The 22,396-nt window shown below is 34.3% G+C and overlaps 3 protein-coding genes across 6 annotated transcripts; all 3 read left to right on the top strand.

Annotated features, from left to right (window-relative positions):
- On the top strand, nt 1-9,223 carry LOC113873740 (nuclear pore complex protein NUP98A). 4 transcript variants are annotated; one of them, XM_027512025.1, is made up of 13 exons: nt 1-243; nt 494-555; nt 816-1,115; nt 2,222-2,884; nt 3,006-3,230; nt 3,335-3,927; nt 5,168-5,255; nt 5,366-5,426; nt 6,567-6,705; nt 6,821-6,937; nt 7,045-7,219; nt 7,841-7,903; nt 8,183-9,223. In XM_027512025.1, the coding sequence occupies exons 2-13, from the start codon at nt 537-539 to the stop codon at nt 8,854-8,856; spliced, it is 3,117 nt and encodes a 1,038-aa protein (XP_027367826.1). In that variant the 5' UTR covers nt 1-243; nt 494-536; the 3' UTR covers nt 8,857-9,223. The 4 variants fall into 4 exon arrangements, with proteins under 4 accessions (XP_027367826.1, XP_027367827.1, XP_027367828.1 ...); XM_027512026.1 differs by having other exon boundaries at nt 494-1,115; XM_027512027.1 differs by lacking the exon at nt 7,841-7,903 and having other exon boundaries at nt 8,183-9,178.
- A 1,227-nt stretch (nt 9,224-10,450) lies between these two features.
- LOC113873745 lies at nt 10,451-14,041 on the top strand. Its single transcript, XM_027512040.1, has 5 exons — nt 10,451-10,914; nt 10,996-11,172; nt 11,273-11,356; nt 11,776-11,857; nt 13,025-14,041. Exons 1-5 carry the CDS (start codon nt 10,528-10,530, stop codon nt 13,462-13,464), a joined length of 1,170 nt encoding a protein of 389 aa, XP_027367841.1. The 5' UTR covers nt 10,451-10,527; the 3' UTR covers nt 13,465-14,041.
- A 2,503-nt stretch (nt 14,042-16,544) lies between these two features.
- LOC113873743 (granule-bound starch synthase 1, chloroplastic/amyloplastic-like) lies at nt 16,545-20,997 on the top strand. Its single transcript, XM_027512038.1, has 14 exons — nt 16,545-16,712; nt 17,032-17,395; nt 17,688-17,768; nt 17,884-17,982; nt 18,101-18,190; nt 18,566-18,629; nt 18,716-18,816; nt 18,894-19,003; nt 19,113-19,356; nt 19,442-19,618; nt 19,740-19,931; nt 20,028-20,114; nt 20,199-20,327; nt 20,459-20,997. Exons 2-14 carry the CDS (start codon nt 17,051-17,053, stop codon nt 20,573-20,575), a joined length of 1,836 nt encoding a protein of 611 aa, XP_027367839.1. The 5' UTR covers nt 16,545-16,712; nt 17,032-17,050; the 3' UTR covers nt 20,576-20,997.
- Nucleotides 20,998-22,396: the final 1,399 nt, after the last annotated feature.

The following is a 22,396-nucleotide window of genomic DNA, read 5'->3' on the forward strand; positions in this document are numbered from 1 at the left end:
CGAGGGTAACCGGGTTGGCTAGTTGCGTTGTGTAATGACGGAAATTTTACGCTATGCGAATGTTTGGGTTTTTATATAAACACAAACAGAATAGAAACGCTTTTAATTAAAGGGTAGTGTGTGTCAGTGTGCTTGATTGAAGGCCGTGGCTGAACCCTCAGCCATTCACTTCCAAACACTTTCTTTCTCTTTTCATTCTCTCGCCCCTTGCCCTTGCCCTAGATCTCTCTCCCCAATTTCACTGTGAGCATTTTCCCTTTTTATTTCAATTTTTTTCCATTTGAATCTATTCAGCTTTCGTTCTCTTCCAACACCGTTGTGTCTTCGTTTAATTCAACTGATTTGTGCGATATAATGTCGATGGTTAATTCGTTAAAATATCGCGACTAGCTGCGTTTTGCGCATTTATTTCTCATGTTCTTGTTTCTTCGTATTGTGGAAAAATTGAAAAGGAATAGCTAATGATTTGATGTGTATTCAACGCTGATTGCAGTTAGGGGACGACACGGTGCCACTGTATCTGGAAAGTTGTGAGGATGTTTGGCTCAACGAACCGTAAGTTTTGCCTTTTGTAATGTTAGACTTTTCGTGGTTTTGGTTTCTTCGTTTGCTTGTTGTTAGGCCAATTGGATGTTTCTTGAAGTATTGTGGTGTTTATGGTTTATTTGTTGAATGGGATTTGTATTGTTAATGATTGTTTTATCATTTAGTATTCTTTGTTGTAGTAGTTTTGTAAGTGTGTATGGTTGAATATGATGTTTCTTTGTTTATTGGTTGTTTCCACAAACCATTGATAATGGGGATTGTTGAGACAGCTTTTGGGCAGTCATCCTCGAGCCCGTTTGGCTCCCAATCGGTTTTTGGACAGACCAATTCGAGTAGCAATCCTTTTGCTCCTAAGCCATTTGGTAGTACAACTCCATTTGGTTCACAAACAGGTAGTTCCATATTTGGAGGTACTTCCACAGGTGTATTTGGTGCAGCTCAATCCTCTTCTCCATTCTCATCCACTACAGCGTTTGGTGCTTCGTCATCACCAGCTTTCGGTAGTTCAGTGCCCGCTTTTGGGTCATCTTCAACTCCAGCTTTTGGTAGTTCGCCATCATCATTTGGTGGTAAGTGTGCCATTTTTGTTACCTTCATTTGCTAGTTGTTTCTCTCTTTTATTCATTAGATTGTTTTCATTGGAACCTTTGGAAACCGGTTAATTGATTGTGGGGTGACATGTGAAAGGCATAATGTTTTTGTGAAGCAAAATACCAGTTTTCATATATGAAATCTTTTTGTTGTCTCTCTCATTGGATAAAGCAGTCTTCTGAGATTCTTTGTAGTGCTTGGCTAATGCATTTTGAAAGGGTTGTTTTTATGGTGGACTAAGGAAAACAAGTGGCAAATTTTGTTTTTTTTCTGAATTTGCTGTTTTTTCAATTTTCTGATTTTATTTTCACATGATATCTTATACTCTTCTGGCTTGTATTTCCTTTCTTTTCTTATTTAAAGTTTCTTTGTATATATATATATATATATATATATATATATATATATATATATACATGCATGTTTTTTACTGGTTATAATGTGATTTATGAAATTGTTTGGTTTGGTTTTAAATGCTAATACTTAGATGAAGATAAAGTATAGCCAGGTGCCATGTCACTCACGTATACATGTTTTTGTAAAATGTATGACTTTGGAAAGGATCTGTTGAAGAAGTTTGGTTGTACTCTATTTATGATAATACAGAAGTACCACATTCTGTTTATGGATTCGTTCTACCCATGATCCCATCCCACCCACTGAGTTGTTTTTATTTATGTGTTGGTACATTTTTTTTGGGAGGTTAATCTGTGTCAGTAGTCAGTACATTGATAGTTTGATATCAATGGAAACACAGAATAATGCAAATTCCATGTGAAACTGAAACCTTAAGAACAAAAATATTGTGAAGGGCTGGTATTCCATTCAGCTGTATATGCTCTCTATTCATCACTAGTTTTTTTTTTTTTTCTCTGTTTGAACACTGAAAATTATACAGCTTAACAACTGAGAATTACACTAGCTAGTTTATGGAACCCTTGAATTCTTTACATATATTAATAGTATAGCAAATTAGCAATCATTAGTATCTTTTGGTTTGTTCTTTTTCCTTTTTTCCTTTTTTCCTTATTTTATCTGACAATTTTGGTAATTCAATCTGAGAATCAATTCTATTGCTTTATAGGATCATCAGTTTTTGGTCAGAAGCCTGTTTTTGGAGGCTTTGGATCTACGCCTACTCAAACAAGTCCATTTGGAAGTGCTAACCAGCCATCACAACCAGCTTTTGGAAGCAGTATATTTGGTTCCTCAACACCTTTTGGTGCATCAAGTCAGCCAGGATTTGGTGCTACAAGCACCCCTGCATTTGGTGCTACGAGCACCCCTGCATTTGGCACTGCAAGCACCCCCGCATTTGGCACTACAAGCACCCCCGCATTTGGTGCTACAAGTGGTCCTGCATTTGGTGCAACTAGCACCCCTGCATTTGGTGCTACAAGCACTCCTGCATTCGGTGCAACTAGCACCCCTGCATTCGGTTCAACATCAAGCCCAACTTTTGGTAACACAGGGAGTGCATTTGGCGTGTCAAGTACTCCTGTATTTGGTGGTGGGGGAGCATTTGGGGCTTCAAGTAACCCCATGTTTGGTTCATCAAGTACATCAGCATTTGGCACTTCAAGCACTCCATTTGGGGCCTCTAGTACTCCTGCTTTTGGGGCTTCTAGTACCCCAGCATTTAGTTTTGGATCCACTCAAGCTTTTGGTCAATCTTCTGCTGCATTTGGTAGCAGCAGCCCATTTGGGAGTACAGCCTCACCCTTTGGAGGGCAGAGTTCAGCGTTTGGTGAGTTCAAGAATCATTAGAATTTTGACTGTTTTGTCAATGCCTATTTATCAAAATACATGGGACTTTGCATCTTATGCAACTGTGATTGAAAGTCATATTCACCTATTTTCTCTTGCAGGATCCCAAACACCGACATCAACTTTTGGAAATACTGGTATTGGACAGCCAGGTTTTGGAGGTCAACGGGGTGGAAGTAGAGTGGCTAGTTACACACCAACAACTGAAGCAGATAGTGGTACCTCTGGACAGACTGCAAAGTTGGAGTCCATATCAGCCATGCCTATTTACAAAGACAAAAGCCACGAGGAGCTAAGATGGGAGGACTATCAATTGGGAGATAAAGGTTTTTTTTCTTCTTTTAATTATGAATAATTTGATAATTCTTCTGGCTTTCATTGCAGTAGTGATGATCTTGACTTGAATCTGTTACCTGTGATTCATATTTAGGTGGACCACTTCCCTCTGCTCAGTCAACTGGGTTGGCAGGTTTTAGTTCATCCACAACACAGACAAATGCCTTTTCTCCTGCACCAGTGTTTGGTCAATCATCAGCTAATCCTTTCTCCTCCACAACACCCAATTCTAACCCTTTTGCGCCGAAGAGTTCACCTTTTTCTTCTGGATTTGGAACTTCAGCTGCTCCTGCCTTCAGTTCATCAGCTTTTGGTTCTTCAACATCAGCTGCAGCACCTTCTATTTTTGGCTCATCCACATCTCCATTTGGAGCCAACTCTTCTTCAACACCGAGCTTTGGGCAATCTACATCCCTGTTTAATACTGCTCCTGCCCAGGGTACATCACCATTTGGCGCAAGCATTTTTGGCAACACCCAGTCATCCCCATTATTTAGTTCTGCAGCTCCTACAATTGCACAGACAGGTTCTGCTTTTGGGCAGAATACCTCTCCCTTTGGGCAGACTACACCTTCTTTTAGTCAATCAAGCTTGTTCAATTCTCCTTCTTCTGGGCTTGTGGGAAGTATTTTTTCAACAAGCACATCACTCACTTCTACTAATCTGACAGGTTTTGGTCAAACAGCGGTGAGTAGTTGAGTTTGTATTTGATAATGCTTTTCATGTACAATATTTTTATTTTCCTTTAAAATCACTGTTTATGAGCCACGGTGAATTGGAGTCATGTCTGAGCTCTCTTTACTTACAAATGGTGAAATGCATTGAACTTTATACTATTGTAGTTATGTAAATAATCTATTTATATTGCATATAAATTATAAGCAATATTGCAAATAATAACCAAACTTTATCTCATTAGGAAGGGTTGGCTACATGGATTTGTCAATGCCATTGGGCTCCATTAAAAAACTATAATTTCAGTAAAAGGGTAAAGCCATATGTCAACTGATGTTTAAATATTAATGAGCTATTGCTAGCTAAACACATGGCTGTATGAAATGACTAACATCAAACAAGCTAGAACGCATGCTAAGCAAATCAGATATTGTTAATGTCAGATATAAAATCATCATTGTGTCGCTAACAAACTGCTTGGGCTTTTGTGAGAGTTAAAACTAGACAGGGTATCAAAAAATCTCTATGACCAAGTGATTGGAGTTCAGTCCTAGCTACTTCATTTTTCAGAATTAAAATTAAATTTCAGTACTAAGTGGGAATGTGTTTCAAGCTTTCTTGCTTGAGGGTACATGTTAGAGATGTAAAACCATTCCAAGGTATCTCTCCCTAGCAACGTGAGCATTTAGGGGAGTTGGTTGTTGGCAGTTATTATAAACTCCATTAATCAGACAGACTTTGATTGTGAGGATGTTTCAACTTGATTCATTTACCCCTGTAGATCCAGCATTATTTATATTGTTAAGAGTAGCACATTGCACCCTTGTTGAATTGTTGGTGTTATTTATGTGTGAACTTGCAAAGTTGGAGATCTTTTAAAATAATTAACTTAAATTGGAGTTTAATTTTGATGCATTGTTAATGTAAAGATTTTTATATTGTCAACCAATTAGAATATGGTAGATATGATTTTTAAATTAATTATCACATAAGTCAATGGTTCTCATTGATGTAACACTACATGATTTCATAGCAATGTAAAACACCTGTAAACTGTTAGTTTTTTCTAATTTAATTCTTTGTTTTTTGTGTGGATGGTTGCAATTAATCTCTACACATTTGTTTGTTTAATGATCTTTTTGTCCATCTTTTAGTTTCCTTTGTGTTATGCATGGATAGTGAGTTTCTCTATGCGAGAAAATAAACTCTCAAGTTGACTTCCTAATATGTTTGTTTGACTTTATACCTGCAGCCATCCCTTCCAACACCTTTCCAACCCGCACAAGCTGCTCAGTCGAGTGGTGCTTTTGGTTTTAGCAACTTTGGCCAGACACAACCTGGTCAGTTCAATATATTATCTTCGCTTATAGTGTGCTATTTGTTTTGTTTCATGCAATGTTTGATGTATTGATGTTGTGAATTGACTGTTTTGTTGTGCTGTCTTGTATAGTTGGTGCAAGTAGCTTTGGTGGCACTCCAGGCATATTTAGTCAGAATAATTTTGGACTTCCGTAAGTTAAAATTATTTTAAAGTCATGCATTTAGTTCAATTTTTTTATCTTTTGTGGGTGGCCAAGGATGCAGTGTCTTTTCACCTATCGTCACATTCTTAACACAGTACGGGCACAGTACAGCATGGATATGGGGAATTCTTAAAAATTCAAGATATGATATGGATTAAATATGCTGACATGAACTAAAAAAATACATAAATTCCCAATGTTTGGAAAGATATATTGATCTTTTCTCATTAATACATGACTGACTATATCAATGGACAATTATCATAATTTACAGAAGAAGACATACATATATTCCTTATGTCAGAATATATTTCCCCTCCTCTGTCCATGTCTCAACAATTTACATATTTTTCCCAACCCATGTTAGAATGTCATAAAAAGCATCATTAACTCTTATTTATATTTTATACTAATCATAATCATATTTACTTTACTATTTACTATAGCTTTAAGAATACAAATAAAATGATAGAGCTGTGTGTAATTTTAGTTCTATTCAAAGTAATGGAGTCATATGCCAATTGTATCAGTCAGTAAAATTTAAAAAAAAAGAAATTTGGAGGATACTCCATAGAGATTTGTATCTTAAGAATAATGTATGTGTATTGGTATCAAATACAAGTGTGACACCAATATCCAATACTTTGCCATTTTTTGGAGTGTTGGAATTATGGGATTTTATGCATAGAGATTAGAGAGGGAGAATAGAGAGAAAATCGACATTGAATAATATTTTAATATTTACAATGATATGTACAAGTGACATGTTCATAAAACCTAGTGCAGTGACTCTTATTTATATTTTATACTAATCATAATCCTGACTAATTAAGAATACAAATTATGAATAATTTAAGGAAATATAGTTACTAATCTTAGATATGATATGAGAAAATAGGGAAACTAATACTATAGGATAATTTTAGATATGATATGGTTAAATATTTTTAGATATTTCAATATATACTAACATGTAATACCTGGGCCTCATAGCTTTTCACAGACTCGTGCATGTATTGTTCTCTTTCTCTCTCTCTGGAACTGGAATAGAGTGGCATTTTCATTATTTTTAAATGAGTTTGGATATTGTATTTTTTTGTCCATTATTTGGATATTTTGGTCTGACAGGTCTTCTACCCAGAGTTCTGTGGTTGTACAAGCAGCCCCAAATACAAATCCATTTGGAACACTGCCTGCCTTGCCTCAGATGTCAATTGGTCGAGTTGGAACCACTCCTTCAATTCAATACGGAATCTCTAGCATGCCTGTATAACGATCTTTCTTAATTTTAACTTCTGATTTTGTTAATTTTTATGCTGTTTTAGAGTGGTTATGGTTTTTACAAAAAGGTGAATGAGTTTCAAGATGACACTTCATTTCAGGCCCTAGACAAACCTGCTCCTGTTAGAATATCATCTTTATTGACATCTCGGCACCTCTCACAAAGGCGAATCAAGTTTCCTGTCAGGAAATATCATACTAAGAAAGATGGTCCAAAGGTGAGTGTTTGTAGCTTTACTTGTTATCTTTATCATTCAGTGTTTGTACCATAACTTGGTCTTTCATGGAGTTGGATAGGGTTGTCTTAACTACATTGCTCTTGCAGGTTCCATTCTTTAGTGATGACGAAGATACTCCTACCACACCTAAGGCTGATGCTCTGTTCATTCCTAGGGAAAACCCAAGGGCGTTGATCATTTGTCCCATGGAGCAGTGGCCTGGAAAGGCTTCTGAGAAGGCATCGACTTTTAGGGATAGATACATATCAGTGAATGAGAATGGTAAGATCTTGATTGCATTTATTCTAGGCTACTACTTGAATTGTAGTAGAGTATTCAATAGATAAGATGTGCCATCCCAAGGTTTGCGCTTTCCAGTGTTTGTTATGATGAAATTAATCTATTTCTGCTGTAGGGCATTGCAAACATGCACCAGTTCTAATGGTTTTTGAAAATATTTGGGATGAGTATTGTCTAATCCCATATGACCACCCTTCCCCCTCCAAAATAAAAAGAAAAGAAAAGAAAAACACTGCATTATTGTATCTGGTTCACATTTTGTACTGTGTTGGTGGTCCTTTTGTCTCGTCACATACTTTGTTTTCCACACTTTACTGTTTTTTATATTAGTAACAGCACAAGCAGATCTGCTTTATTTATGAAACATTTAAATGAAGTTTTGAAAGAAGTACTTTAAATAGTTACTTTTTTGTGTGTATTCAAAAGTTACTCTCTCAAACATGAGACAAGCATGAAAACACCTTTTCTTTTTAGTTTTAGCCTTTTTAAAAAATGAACTCATCTAATTATCTAAAAATTTCTGGATATATTTTAGTTAAAAAAAAAATTACCTTAAAAGGCTTAGACAAACAAGCCCTTATTTTTTAAATGTGTGGTGTTCAGGAGTTATTTCTAAAGAGGCACGTATGACACCTCCTGATAGGACGAGCTCAGAGGATAAAGCGAGTAAGTGCTCCTTACGAATTAATAGTATATAAATTAGTTATAAAGCATAGCTCTTGTTTATTATCTTCCGTAATAACAATTTCTGGATTTATTGACACTGGTTGTACTCCATTTGTTGCAATGACATTCCTGATTGACGTTGATGGTAATGCACGTATTATTAAATCACTATATGATTAAACTAATTTCAAATTGGTGGATTAATTAAATGTTTCTCATTACCTTTCTTTCATTTTTGTGCTTTAATTCCTGGGCCATAATTTCTGTAAATGATTTCAGAATCTGCAGCAGAAAATGGTCTTGTCAAGGAGCAGGCTCAGCCTATGACGACAAAGCAAGCATCCAATGGGAGTAATGAAGAGCATTCTCCACAAAAGGCCGACATGTATAAGACGCTCAGCGGGCACAGAGCTGGTGAGGCTGCCATTGTGTATGAACATGGAGCTGACGTTGAGGCACTAATGCCAAAACTGCGGCGTTCTGATTACTACACACTGCCTCGAATTCATGAACTGGCAGCCAAGGAAAGAGCTGAACCAGGATTCTGCAGTCACGTCAAGGACTTTGTGGTTGGAAGGCAAGGTTATGGCAGCATCAGATTTTTGGGTGAGACAGATGTACGAGGGCTTGATCTTGAGACCCTCATTCAGTTTAACAATCGGGAGGTGATTGTGTACATGGATGATGCTAAGAAACCTCCTGTTGGACAAGGGCTGAATAAGCCTGCTGAGGTAACACTCCTCAACATTAAATGTTTTGATAAAAAAACTGGACAACAGTATACAGAAGGGCCAAAGATCGAGAAATACAAAGAGATGCTCAAGAGAAAGGCTGAGGACCAAGGTGCTGAATTTGTATCATATGATCCCGCAAAGGGAGAGTGGAAGATCAGGGTCAACCACTTTAGTGCCTACAAGCTGGTTGATGAAGATGACATTTGGATGAATGTTTGACAATTGGAGTTTGGTCCGTCCCTTACAACATGGGAGAGGACAGCAGTACATTTAATAGTTTCAGAACCATAGTTCTGCACTAAAATGTATTTTTGTTTTTTCCTGTAAATTTTCACTGTATTGTGTGGATATAATTTGGGCCAACGTTCTTCACGTGCTTCCTATCTTGTTTAAGGGATATTTTATAGATCTTACGGTTGGGGATGTTAAAATCTGGGTTTTTCTTGTATCAATTTTTTTTCCTACTTAAATTTTGATGCGCACGTTATGTTTATTTTCAACATTTACTATTTGAATTATGATATGCCATTTTTTTAAATTTCAAAATAATGTGATTCTCAGGAGTGTAATGAAAATGTGATTTCCTCGAAGTATTTTGAATTCCTTTTCGAGAATGCAATATACTATGTCTAGCTCAGGACAATAGTCTCGCAACCATGCTTTGCATTTTTATGTTGAAAATACACGATAGCAATTGCCATGAAATTCTCATTTTTTCTACTAGTCAACAAAATCTAAAGAGATAATTGTTACAAAAAACAAAATAGAAATCTAAAGTGATAGTTCAATACTTTGATTCACAATGCTACTGTTGAATTACATTTGTCATTAAAGAAATCAGGCTAATGTGTTGGTGGGAATGTCATGCAAATTATCTCAACTTCGGATACAAAAATAATCATAAGTGTGGACTTGATGAATTAAGACAATGTTAGAGGTTAAAAAAATCTGAATTGAAATAAACTTTACAAATGAATTTTCGGTAAATTATAATAAAAATAATACGTTTGAATATTAAGAAACTTATTTAATAAGGTTATAAAGCTCTAATTATAAAAATTAACGAGACATCGATGCCATAGAAATTTCTAAATGTTTCAAAGAGGAAGAATAATCAAAACATTAATAAACTTGTTTCAAACAAAATATTTATTACTCATTAAAAGTTTTAATTTATGTACTATCACTAAATAATAAAATAAAAACTTCTTTTAATAATTTTCTTACGGATTTTCAAGTGAGGGATTAAATAATATCTTAAAAAAAGTGATTCATTTGATTATAGGAAGATAAAGCTTCAGATTATTTCACGTTATTTAGCTAAGTCAAACAAAGGAGTGATTATCATTTAATAAAATTACAAAACCCAAACCGGTCGATATTTTCAATCAGTTTAGATCATTTGTTTATGTAAAATTTGACATGTATGTGTATGTATATCAAAAAATGAAAAGAATAATTTTTTACTATATAATTATGTATGAATAGTCAAAGATAATTTTTTAATAATTATATGATCAATTTAGAATATTATATTTTATAACATATTATAATTATAAAAATATATTATAACAACAAAATTTTATTACATGAATGAATCTTAAAAGACGATGCGAATAAAATCATAAATATATCTTATGAACTTAATAGAATCGTTGATGTTATCAAATTAACAATAATAAGAAGAATGAATATAGAAGGGGACCTACGATAATCGAAGGAAGGCGTGTTGTGACCGCTTATCTCGTAATCCTTATCCTTATTGGTCCGCAATCGAGTGTCCCGTATGGTTGATGAATCCACATAGCATAGATCGCGCCCATATCTTTTTCTGACTCATCAATACTTATTTATCTCCTCCTTTCCTTCTTCCCCCAATTTCTGGTGCCTATGGCTCTCTATGAAATCCCCACAAATATGGTTCTCCAGATACTCCGTGACCTCGCCGTCTTTATAACTCCGCTTTGGATTGCGGTTATCTTCGGCGTCGTTGTCGGTTGGGTCTGGAAACCCAAATGGGCCATCCACCCCAGGGACTGGTTCAACTTTCGCTTCCCTTGGTCGGGACACAATTCCCACCCCCAAAACGACACCGCTTCTTTTTCCGCTTCGAGTGAGACTGGGAAAGAGTCTTCCAGTAATGGTGTTGTGACGGAACATGATTTGCTTCACTTGTCCAAGCTGGTGGAGGAAAAGGACGGAGGCCCCGCGTGGATTCAGATGATGGACCGTTCTACCCCTACCATGACCTATCAAGCATGGCGTAGGGATCCTGAGGTGCCCTTTCATTTCATATTCGTTTAATTCAAGTTTATTTGAATGCACTCTTTGATTAATGTCTGTCTGTTTGTTTCTTAGACTGGACCTCCTCAGTATCGCAGCAGAACGGTGTTCGAAGATGCGAGTCCCGAGTTGGTTAGGGATTTCTTTTGGGACGATGAGTTCAGGTTGAAATGGGACGACATGCTTATTTATGCTTCCACCATTCAAGACTGTCCTATCACTGGAACCATGATAGTGCACTGGGTCCGCAAGGTTAGTTTGTTAGTTATTGCTGTTAGTACTTGGCTTCCTTGTATTGCTGTGACTTCATTATTGCATTATCTCATATTCTGTTTTTCTTGCTTTGCTACAGTTTCCCTTCTTTTGCAGTGATAGAGAGTATATCATAGGTCGCCGAATTTGGGATGCTGGACAAGCTTACTATTGTGTAACCAAGGTTGGTATGCTATTTATTCATTATCAATGCCTTTCTCTTTTTTCCAATTGTGGAGTCTTAGGTACTGTCTTGTGATATGATTTTATTTTGTTTTGTCCATGAATAGTGAACAAGCTTGTTTTTGCTGACTTTTTCGTCAGCTTTGATTTCAATGTTACTATAGTAGAAGTTTGTGTTTGAGGTACACTGCATGGTTGTTTTGCGCTAGACTTTTTTTTGAGTCATTAGCAATGTTGATTGAACTGAAGTTGTTGAAAAGAAATAAGCTATTTCCCATCTCACAGAGAGAGAGAGAGAGAGAGAGAGAGAGAGAAGCATTGGATGATTGTGATGATTTCCTCGTTCTTTTCGAAAGGATCTTTTATGTCTTACTTCTAGCAGTTTGTGATATCAACTTACAGACTATTTTGGTTCTTCAGGGCGTACCTTGCTCATCCATGCCAAGGCACAACAAACCTAAACGGGTTGATCTATATTATTCAAGCTGGTGTATTCGTGCAGGTAACTACCAATTGAGCTTAGTTCTTGAAAGTTGAAACTACACTTTATTTTACTTGCGTTCACTAAAATTTGAAGCTAAGATTTTAGAAAAGCCTACCAAAATATAGACTGGAATATTTTAGTACGGAACTGAGTGCTGGGAGGTGGAAGTTTTTTCCTTTTATAAATATTTTATTTTGAGAGCAACCAGAGAAGGGTTTCATATGTTTTATTTGGAAAAATTCAATTGTTTTCAGAGACACAGTAAAGCTTTACTTCAGAACCTGATGTTCCCATTCAACCTTTGACATATGGTTTAGATTAGACATTTTCAAGCTATCTTGGTGATTTTGTCAACAACCAAGCCTTTATCTCACCTCAAATGGACCGTTCAATGCCTTAATTTAACTGAAACCTTTTCGAGCAAGGTTTTTTAATAGTTTCTCATAAAATTTTCTGAGGTATTGTTTCATTCCCTTTAATTGGGCTAGCTTCCATTTTTCACACTCTTCTCACTGGAGCCTCTCTTGGCTTTTGGTCTTCTTTAATAACCAAACCACCTTAGGTTAGTTTTTTCCATCATGTAAATTTCTATACATTCATATCATTCTTAATCTGATCTTTTCTTGTGTTTTATTCATCTAGCTCAGCATCCTCATCTCTGCTGCATGGACTAATTTTCTCTCTTGGACACTTCACTAGCCAAAATTTACTACCATACATCATGTTGATCTTATAGATATGCATTAGAAATTTGATAGGGTGGTCTCAAATTACACTTGAAACGTGCAATTTGTGCTATGATACAATCCTTATTTCTTATCTCCAAAAATTTCCATCTTATTGAACTTGCTTTCCATGTTCTGTCTACTCCTGCTTAACTGGAACTAATTTTTAGAATCTACTCCCCTTTTATTATCCATCAAGACTTGAGAGATAGTTCTCTTAAAATTTGGAATCCATCTGAGATTCAATTAAAGTGATTTTCGTTTCATATAAATAATAGAGCATAATCAAATTCTGTTTATTTTCCTCAAAGTGGGATATATAGCATGGCAAGCCGAAGAAATCTTTGAAGGGATTTTCTGTTTTGTGCCCATGGGTTTTCTGTATTGTTTCCATTAATTGTGGTTTTATAGATAATAGATTATTAGAAACTAATGGGCATCCGTTGCTTGTGTGGATCAGTTAAATCAAGAAAAGATGGCCAGCTGACTTCATGTGAAGTGTTATTGTTTCACCGCGAAGATATGGGCATACCCTGGGAAATTGCTAAGCTTGGAGTTCGACAGGGTATGTGGGGAGCTGTCAAGAAGTTTGATCCTGGACTACGGACATATCAGAAAGAAAGGGCTTCCGGTGCCCCATTGTCACGCTGTGCATATGCTGCTAAAATCAACACTAAAGTATCTGTGGACTATCTGAGGTCTCTGGAAAACACGACCAGTTACTTATTGGAGAGTGAAAATCAGGATTCATCTGACAAACCGGTTGGGAGGAGCATACCTAAAATTCTTATTGTTGGTGGAGCCATTGCCGTTGCCTGCACTCTTGACCAAGGATTACTGACTAAGGCAGTTATATTTGGAGTAGCCCGAAGATTTGCAAAAATTGGAAGGAGATTGTGACACAATGCTTTTTGCTCTGAGAAATTGCCAGCCGATTCCTGCTGGCAGTAGAATTAGAAACCAATATGTGACTTCTTGCTTTCGAGCAACTGTTTATTCTGGGTCTTGTTAGCAGCCTTGGTTCAAGAGAAATGGACGAAGGGTATTATTCTTTCACCATTTGAGGCAGCTTTTAAAAGGAAATAGGGACACTGTATCTTTAAGTCATTGAAGCTTATCGTGCTGCAGGAATAACATCAATATTCAGGTTTTTCTATAGTTTGTGCTTTTTACCGTTAGGCGCCGTTGCCCTCTCCGTTTTTACCCTTTTGTTTGATTTGTATATCATCTTTTTCTAGCCTTTAGATTTTGAAAAATACATCGAACAAGAGATGGTAGTTCTCAAAATTTTGTGTTCTGTTTGACATGTCTCTGTAGATAAACAGAGAAGACTCTGCAGGGACTTGTGCCCGCCGGACAATTCTAGTTTTATTTATCTAATGATGATTGGAAAACAGGATCAGTTATAGAATTACGATCTACAATTTTTCGGTTCAAATATTTGTTGTTAAGTTTAATTCAATATAAAAGTATGAAGTGAAATGTGTGAAGTTTATTTATTTTTTCTTTAGTTGCTGAATTGGAATAAATTTTATTGAGTTGTTAAAATAATAAAAAAAATTGTGATATTAAAAATATGGGTAAAAAATTATAGAAGTCTTAGCAAGTAATGATAGGTACTTGTAGAGTTTAATATATAAAAATTAAACTTTAAAAATTTTACATTAATTCTTGATTTTTGTCCTTTTTTATGTTTTAATTTTTAAAGTACTTTATAAGTAACAAAGTACTAACTTGGATGGAGAAAGATCTTTTTACATCATTGTAAGTTTAAAAATTTTTATATTCAATCTGATTCTTTTATTTATTTAAATTTAACGGTTAGTAAAATAATAAATTATAATATGATAGATTTAAATTAAATAAAAAATTTAGATTTTGTGTAAGAGTTTTTAAATTTATAATAAAAAGATTTTGTCTTATAATATATTATATGACAAAAATAAAAACAATGCGTATAATATAATATATATTTTTATTTTATTTTACTTTTTAAATTTTTTATCAGATATTTAAGTCTTAATTTTTAAAAAAAATTATTTATTTTTTATTAAAAGCTACTATTATCGGTTACTAAATGTGTTTTTATTGGTTAGATAATACTTTTCTAGCCTTATCATTTCCTTTTATCTAACCTTATTCTCTTTTCTTAAACATTAAAGTTTAACATTCCTTGATCATGAACTAAAGTTGCAAGCTCAAACTTTTTCACTTAGTCTAAAAATATCAATATATGTTTATGTTTATATGATAAATAAATTTATTTGCGTAAGTATAAATTAATTCACTTTATTTAATAATTATTTTTATAGATAATAAATTTATCAATTTAACTATTAATTTAAAAAATTTTAATAGATAAAATAAACTTAAAAAAATTTATCATTAAAAAAATTTAATTAATATTTAATTAAATAATTTTATTTTAACATATAATATATTTTTTAAAAATAAACAAATTTTGTCATAAGATTATAAATTTTTGAATGTTCAATGTCTTATTTATTTATTATTTAATTTAACGATTAAATTAGTAAAATAAGTAACACTTATCAGAATAAGTAGATTACTGCTCTCTCTCGTGTATATATAAAATTTTGAATCACATGAATTAAATGAAGTTAAAACAAAACTATAAATACAAATAAATAGTTTAAGCATGTAATGACAAACTGATGTCTTGTCATTGTCTTTCCTCCTCGACCGTTCATTTTTCACGTACAGGACGAGTTGTTTTACAAATTATTGTCCCTTCTTGTTCTTCAGGAGCAACCCTGTCCGTACTAATTTTCGTGAAAATAAAAACTACATATTTTTTCCTTTTATTTTGCATCCTTGACTGTGCATCCACTAAATTAGAATAAAAATTTGATTAAAAAAAACCCATTTAAATTTAAAATATTATATATATGTAATTTAAAATCATGTACCTCTTTGTTCACATTCTTTTATAATCACATGTTTGATTTATTTTTATGTTTAAGATTTACATAAAATTTAAAAAATGATTAATATTTTGAATTTATAAAATATTTTTATTGTATTATATATCTTTTATTTATTAGAATTAATATCTTATTTATTTATGATCTTCTACTAAATAAATATTAAATATAAAGGATAAAATTAAAAAATATTAATTGCTAATTCATTTTATAAAAGAATAACAAAAAAATGAACAAAATAACATTATTAAAGAGTGAAAAGATTAAATAAAGGGAGTAGTGATCCTGATTCTATCCAATAATATTATGGAAACTAATTAATATATTAAATATCCATTATTAATTTACTTTTCACATTTATGAATCAAATCAGCAGGCAGGACCGATCGTGCACACATCCTAGAAGAGGGTACAAAATATTTCAACATTAAAATGACGTTGAAGTAAATTAATTTTATTACCAACTATACAAGGTTACATTTTAGTAGAGGAGAAACTATCGTGTGATTCAAGATTACGTGATTTCGGTTTGTTACATTTAAATGTGTTAAAAAAATTTTAAAAATGATATCGTGCCAGCTATGGACCTAACTCTAAGTATATTTATATATCTTAAATAATAAGAAACTTTGGTTTTGAGCATTCCACAGTGCATGTTTTTCATTTTCCTAGGATGTGGACCTACTGATTTGTTCGATATCGCATGGTGGGACACGTTTGTTGGTATTTTCTGCTTCCCACTTGATTATCTTTCTCGGCACAGTTTAGGAAAATAATAATAATAATGATGAAAAATTAGAGGCCGTTGCTTCATTCAACTACTAATAAAACCTCAACAGCCACTGTCAACAAATTTAACACCATCTGGCTCCTACGTGTATTAATAATCTATGTTAAAGTTCAATCAAGGCCACAATCAGAAAATGCACATAATAGAAACACAAAGTGGGGTTCAAAACGAGAAAAAAATCTTCTTAATTCTTAAGACGAGTTTTGATCTCAAAACGCAATTTCTCGCACAAATCTCTCTCTGACTGCCACGTGTCGAGAAACAGTTGGACAAGTAGGGAGGCTCCGTTCTGCTACAAATGCCACTCACTCACTCACATGATGTTCGTTGATTGCAGGCACGCACTCCACACTCACTCTGCACTAAGCACCATTTCGGTTCATCTTCCTTTAACCGGCGATTGTAAATCACCGGTGAGTAACTGTAACATTCTCTCTAACTAATTACTGTTAAGAAATGATCACACACACTGCGATTTCCTCTCCCTCTCATCATTCAAAACCCACGTCACCTTCAGATCCTGATTTCCCGGTTTAATTTCTCATTTATTTATTTAACTCTGATTAACGTTACACTACACCTTCCTTCACTTGTTTCAATCGCAAGCTTTTCTCGTCTATGCTAGAAACTAACGGTGTTGTTTTAATTTATTTAGCTTAATTAAGTTTCTTGATCAATGAACAATAAGTGTCATTATTCTGAGTAGGAAATGAATTTTGGTTTGACATGCAGAAGGTATAGAATATAGAGAATGGCAACTGTAACGGCCTCTTACGTGGTGTCAAGAAGCGCGTTTCTCAATCACCGTGGAGCGTCGAGAACAGACGGCAAAGTGAATTCGGCTCAGATCACTCTCAACAAAAAGGCATTGACTTATGATGGTTTAAGATCTCTCAACAAGCTGCACGTGGGAACCACGCATGCAGCCAAAGCCTCTTCCTCAAGGAGATGTAACAAAACAGCGCGTGACGGGGTTTCGAGGAAGATCGTGTGTGGCACAGGGATGAACTTGATCTTTGTGGGAGCTGAGGTGGCACCTTGGAGCAAAACTGGGGGACTTGGTGATGTTCTTGGAGGACTTCCACCAGCTTTGGCCGTGAGTGGATTATCGTAATTGAGTTTATTCTGTTACGTGTTTTTATTTTGATCATCGTTATTATCATGATACATTACAATTAATCCCTTTTAATTTTATACTTTTTTATCACTGAATAAATCTCCCAAAATCTGGATTAAAGTTCAAAATCATATAATAACAGTTAAAAACCGAACCGCTAATAAGTTAAAATAATGGATAAAGGGGTTCAATGATAAAAAATGTATAAAGTGTAATTTATTTATTTTATTATCATTATTATCTCACCCTGTTATTGTGCTAATTAATTCAGGGACACGGGCACCGTGTTATGACAGTGTCACCACGTTACGATCAATACAAGGATGCATGGGACACTAGTGTGTTGGTGGAGGTAACTTTTTTGGTTTCATCGTGTATCTGTATAAATCTAGGAACTATCCCTGGTTAATTATTTAACTGTTTTTTTTTTTTTTTTTTGTTTATCCGTTTTGCTTTTGGTGTGGTAGGTCAGAGTTGGAGATAGAATTGAAACTGTTCGTTTCTTTCACTCCTACAAGCGAGGAGTTGATCGTGTTTTTGTGGATCACCCAGTTTTCCTTGAGAAGGTTTTATGCTTTTGTTGTCATCAACCATTTACAAAAATGGATTTTTAATTTATAGGATTGACAACAGTGTGACACCTTAAAGTTAAACTGATTTTTTCTTGCATTTTGATTTTGAAAGGTATGGGGCAAGACCGAGTCAAAACTCTATGGCCCCAGGGCAGGGCTGGATTACTCAGACAACCAACTTAGATTCAGCTTGTTGTGCCAGGTACCTTATTGCCTTATACTTTTCCCTATATAAATTTTTGTCGAGTACATAGCCCAAAGTTCGTATGTTAATATTTACTGTGGTTATTCTTTTCCTAAACTGCTGATCAGAAGCCAATGCCTCGATAATTGCTCAAATTTCCATGTCCTCTGAATCTAAATTACCTGTCCTCTGTGTTTCAGTGGATTTAATTTCTCAGACAAATGGAACTTGAGACATGTATCTCAGGACATTGTTGAATCCCCGTTTTGCTTTATGAGATGGGAGTTGTATTGACTTCAATGTTTGCTGAAAGTACTTGTTTGTACTTGATATTTGAGAAATGAGAATTACAATTCCTTTATGTGACATTATCAATGTGTTAACAACTTTCAGGCTGCACTTGAGGCTCCAAGGGTTTTGAACTTAAACAACAGCAAATATTTTTCGGGAACATATGGTATGGCTATCTGGTTTATTCATTGATCTTAAATCTTGAATTGAAAAAGACTTACAAGTTTACAAGCTTTTTCTGTCTTCCTTCAGGCGAAGATGTTGTCTTCATTTCCAATGATTGGCACGCTGCCCTCCTCCCATGCTACTTGAAATCAATGTACCAGTCCAGGGGCATTTACAAAAACGCGAAGGTGAGGTTTTATTTACTCTTTGGGTCCATGAAACCAATTTTTTAGGGAAGCTGACTTTCCTTGGTCAATCATGGCAGGTTGCATTTTGTATCCATAACATAGCCTATCAGGGTAGGCATGCCTTTGCAGACTTCTCTCTTCTGAATTTACCTAACGAATTCAGGAGCTCTTTTGACTTTACTGATGGGTATGACATTCGTTAGCTGTTTAACATATCAACACAAGACTTGTTTTATAGTTTATAAACTTCTTTATATAGCTAACCATGTTTATATTTCTTATGTTTCATTTTTCAGGCATGATAAACCTGTGAAGGGAAGGAAAATTAATTGGATGAAGGCTGCAATATTAGAATCGGACCGAGTACTCACTGTGAGTCCGTACTATGCCCAGGAACTTATATCTGGAGAAGAAAGAGGTGTGGAATTGGACAACATAATTCGTGCACGTGGCATCACTGGTATCGTGAATGGCATGGATAATCGAGAGTGGAATCCGCAAACTGATAAATTCATAGGTCTACACTACGATGCAACAACTGTAAGCATTATCTTTTCAATTAAATTTGGTTTCCTCGTAGACATGGGTCATATAAATCCGTGCTCATCGAAAGTTTCATTCCTAGGTCACTGAAGCAAAATTTATGCTGAAAGAAGCCCTTCAAGCAGAGGTTGGCTTGCCTGTTGACAGGAACATCCCTCTGATAGGCTTCATTGGTAGACTTGAAGAGCAGAAAGGTTCAGATATTCTTGTAGAAGCTATCCCAAAGTTCATTGACCAGAATGTTCAGATTATAGTTCTTGTAAGCGTCTTGGTTCGATTGTTGTTGTAATGTCTTCTTATATTTTAGTCCATAATACTGATTCTGGTACCAGAACAAAGTTATGCTGATGGCTCATATTTCATATACTATTTTTCTTAAGGGAACTGGCAAAAAGATCATGGAGAAGCAAGTTGCGAAACTAGAGGAAATCTATCCTGACAAGGCCAGAGGGGTAGCAAAATTCAACAGTCCCTTGGCTCACAAGATTATTGCTGGAGCCGACTTTGTAGTGATCCCAAGTAGATTTGAGCCCTGTGGTCTAGTTCAGTTGCATGCTATGCCATATGGAACGGTAGACATTTGTCCCTCTATTTCCTTCCCATCCACACCTTTGGTATTCCCTCTGACAACAAGGATTGACTGTTTAAACATTAAATGTTTGCAACAGGTGCCCATAGTTTCCTCAACTGGTGGACTTGTTGACACTGTAAAAGATGGTTATACTGGGTTCCACGCTGGAGCATTCAGCGTAGAAGTAAGTAGAGTAGATAATGTTCTTGTTTCATTTTGATGGAGTAGTGAAACTGACAGATTACAACTGGGGTTGTTCTTTATTTAGTGTGAAGCTGTTGATCCAGCTGATGTCGACAAGCTAGCAACTACTGTCAAGAGAGCCCTTCGAACCTACGGTACCCCAGCTTTGAAAGAGATGATCCAGAACTGTATGGCCCAAGATTTTTCATGGAAGGTAAGCATGCAACTTGCTGATGTGTGAAACGTTTGGTTTGTTCATAGCACACTGCACAAATGTTACACCTCTCAGGAATGAACCATGGAGGGAAACCCAGTTTATCTTATTATTGGGTGATTATGATACAGGGACCAGCCAAACAATGGGAAAAGGTGCTATTGAGCCTAGATGTTGCTGGCAGCGAACCTGGAATTGACGGTGATGAGATTGCTCCCCTTGCAAAGGAAAACGTCGCCACTCCTTGAGCATCGCCATTGATATCCTGATTTCGAATATGATCATGGTCAAAAACGTTTTGCAAGACTTCCCTCTCTGCAGTCTGAGTATATGCGTTGCCATTTGATCAAACGAGTTCTAACGAAGTAATGGTCTTTAATTTCAAGCAATGTTTATAAAACTGAAGCTAACGTAAGTTTTTTTACAAGTGAGGTCTTGTATGCAAGCAATTAATGAAGTTTGAAGCATCAGAGTTTGGACTAAGTTAAAATGCGGTATTAGTGAATAAGGGCGTAGTCGATGTATGTAGTCAATCTAAATGTATGCTTCATAATTACGGGAAGGAGTATGACATATTCTATTTTCTGATGTCAATGCCTCGCTCTTTGTATACATACTCTTGAAAAAAAGTTTTTAACATATACGTGGTATCTAAGTTCAATAGTGCAACTCAAATAAGTTGTATGAAAGCATCAAAGGTTAACATATTCACATGGTTGACGATATTATGATAAAGAAGAGATGAAAATAAATGAGAAAAGAAAGAGATAGAAATGATAATGTATGAAAATTCAATAGATATAAGATATGATAAATTTGTGTTCTGTTAACGTTAAGATAATAAAGCAGATAACATTATAAAAAAATAGAATAAGGATATAAATTATATTTAATTAATATATTATTTTTGTATTAAAAATAATTTTATCTAAAATTTTGAATTTTCAATATATATATATATATATATATATATATACACATATTAAAAATATTTGTATGTATCTATAATATAAAAATTTTGATATTAAACTACAATTTTTTCAATTTTAATATTTATTTTTGGTAAGAAATTATAATTAAAGAAAAAATCAATTATAAAAATTTAAAATTATTTTATAAAATGAGTAAAATGTTTTGTTATAAAAATATTTTTTAAAAATACTTTTCTTGAAATATTTTTTTTTATCAAGAAATGTTCATATAATATTTTTATAAAAAAATAAAATTATATTTTTAAATTATTACTTTTTTATAAAATATTAAAAAGATTGTAAAGTGTGACTAAGAAAGTGATAGAAAAAAAAAATTATATTATCAAACTATGAAAATATGATAACATAATTAAACATAATAAGTTATTCTATCATGTTGTTCACTAAACACAAGAAATGAAGTTAGATATGATAAACCATAGTCTTATCCAAGCCCCGCATGGGATGTAAAAATACAATAGATGATAAAATAGGAAAAGAAAGAGAAATAAAAAAGAATGTGTGAAAATAAGAAGGATAAAGGTAAGAAATAATTTATTATTAATTAGTTTAAAAATTAAGTAGTTTAGATTTCTTTTTAAAATGTTGACCCCCAATTCTCATATTTTTTAATAAAAATTTACTATTGTCATTAATATCTCCACTTTTTATTTATCAATACTTATTTAACATTTAATATTATCATTTATACACCTAAAGGTTGATTGTGATATCCTTCTAATAATACAGGAACCAAAAAGTAAAATTACATTTATATTTTTAAAGGGCTAAATAAAGGTTTACAAAAAACAAAAAACGGTATACTTTAGGAGAAACGGACCAAGCGCAGTTATCGTAGATTGCCCTAAAATTCATATCACCTATATTTTTAATGTTATATTACAAAAACTACAACTTGGAAGGATGAACATCACTGTCCGATTTCAACTATATGGGATAAGAAAGTTTCTACGGACGAAAACCTCGACAGATAATAGAAGTGACTTTGGTCCTGTCGATTTCTGAAGCCTGGCCAGACTTCATCATTATTGATTATTTTGAATTTTAGTAACTTGACAAATTTGAGATTGACTTTTA

Source organism: Abrus precatorius, unplaced genomic scaffold, assembly GCF_003935025.1.
Source record: "Abrus precatorius isolate BTA unplaced genomic scaffold, Abrus_2018 Scaffold7, whole genome shotgun sequence".
NCBI classification, from domain to species: Eukaryota; Viridiplantae; Streptophyta; class Magnoliopsida; order Fabales; family Fabaceae; genus Abrus; species Abrus precatorius.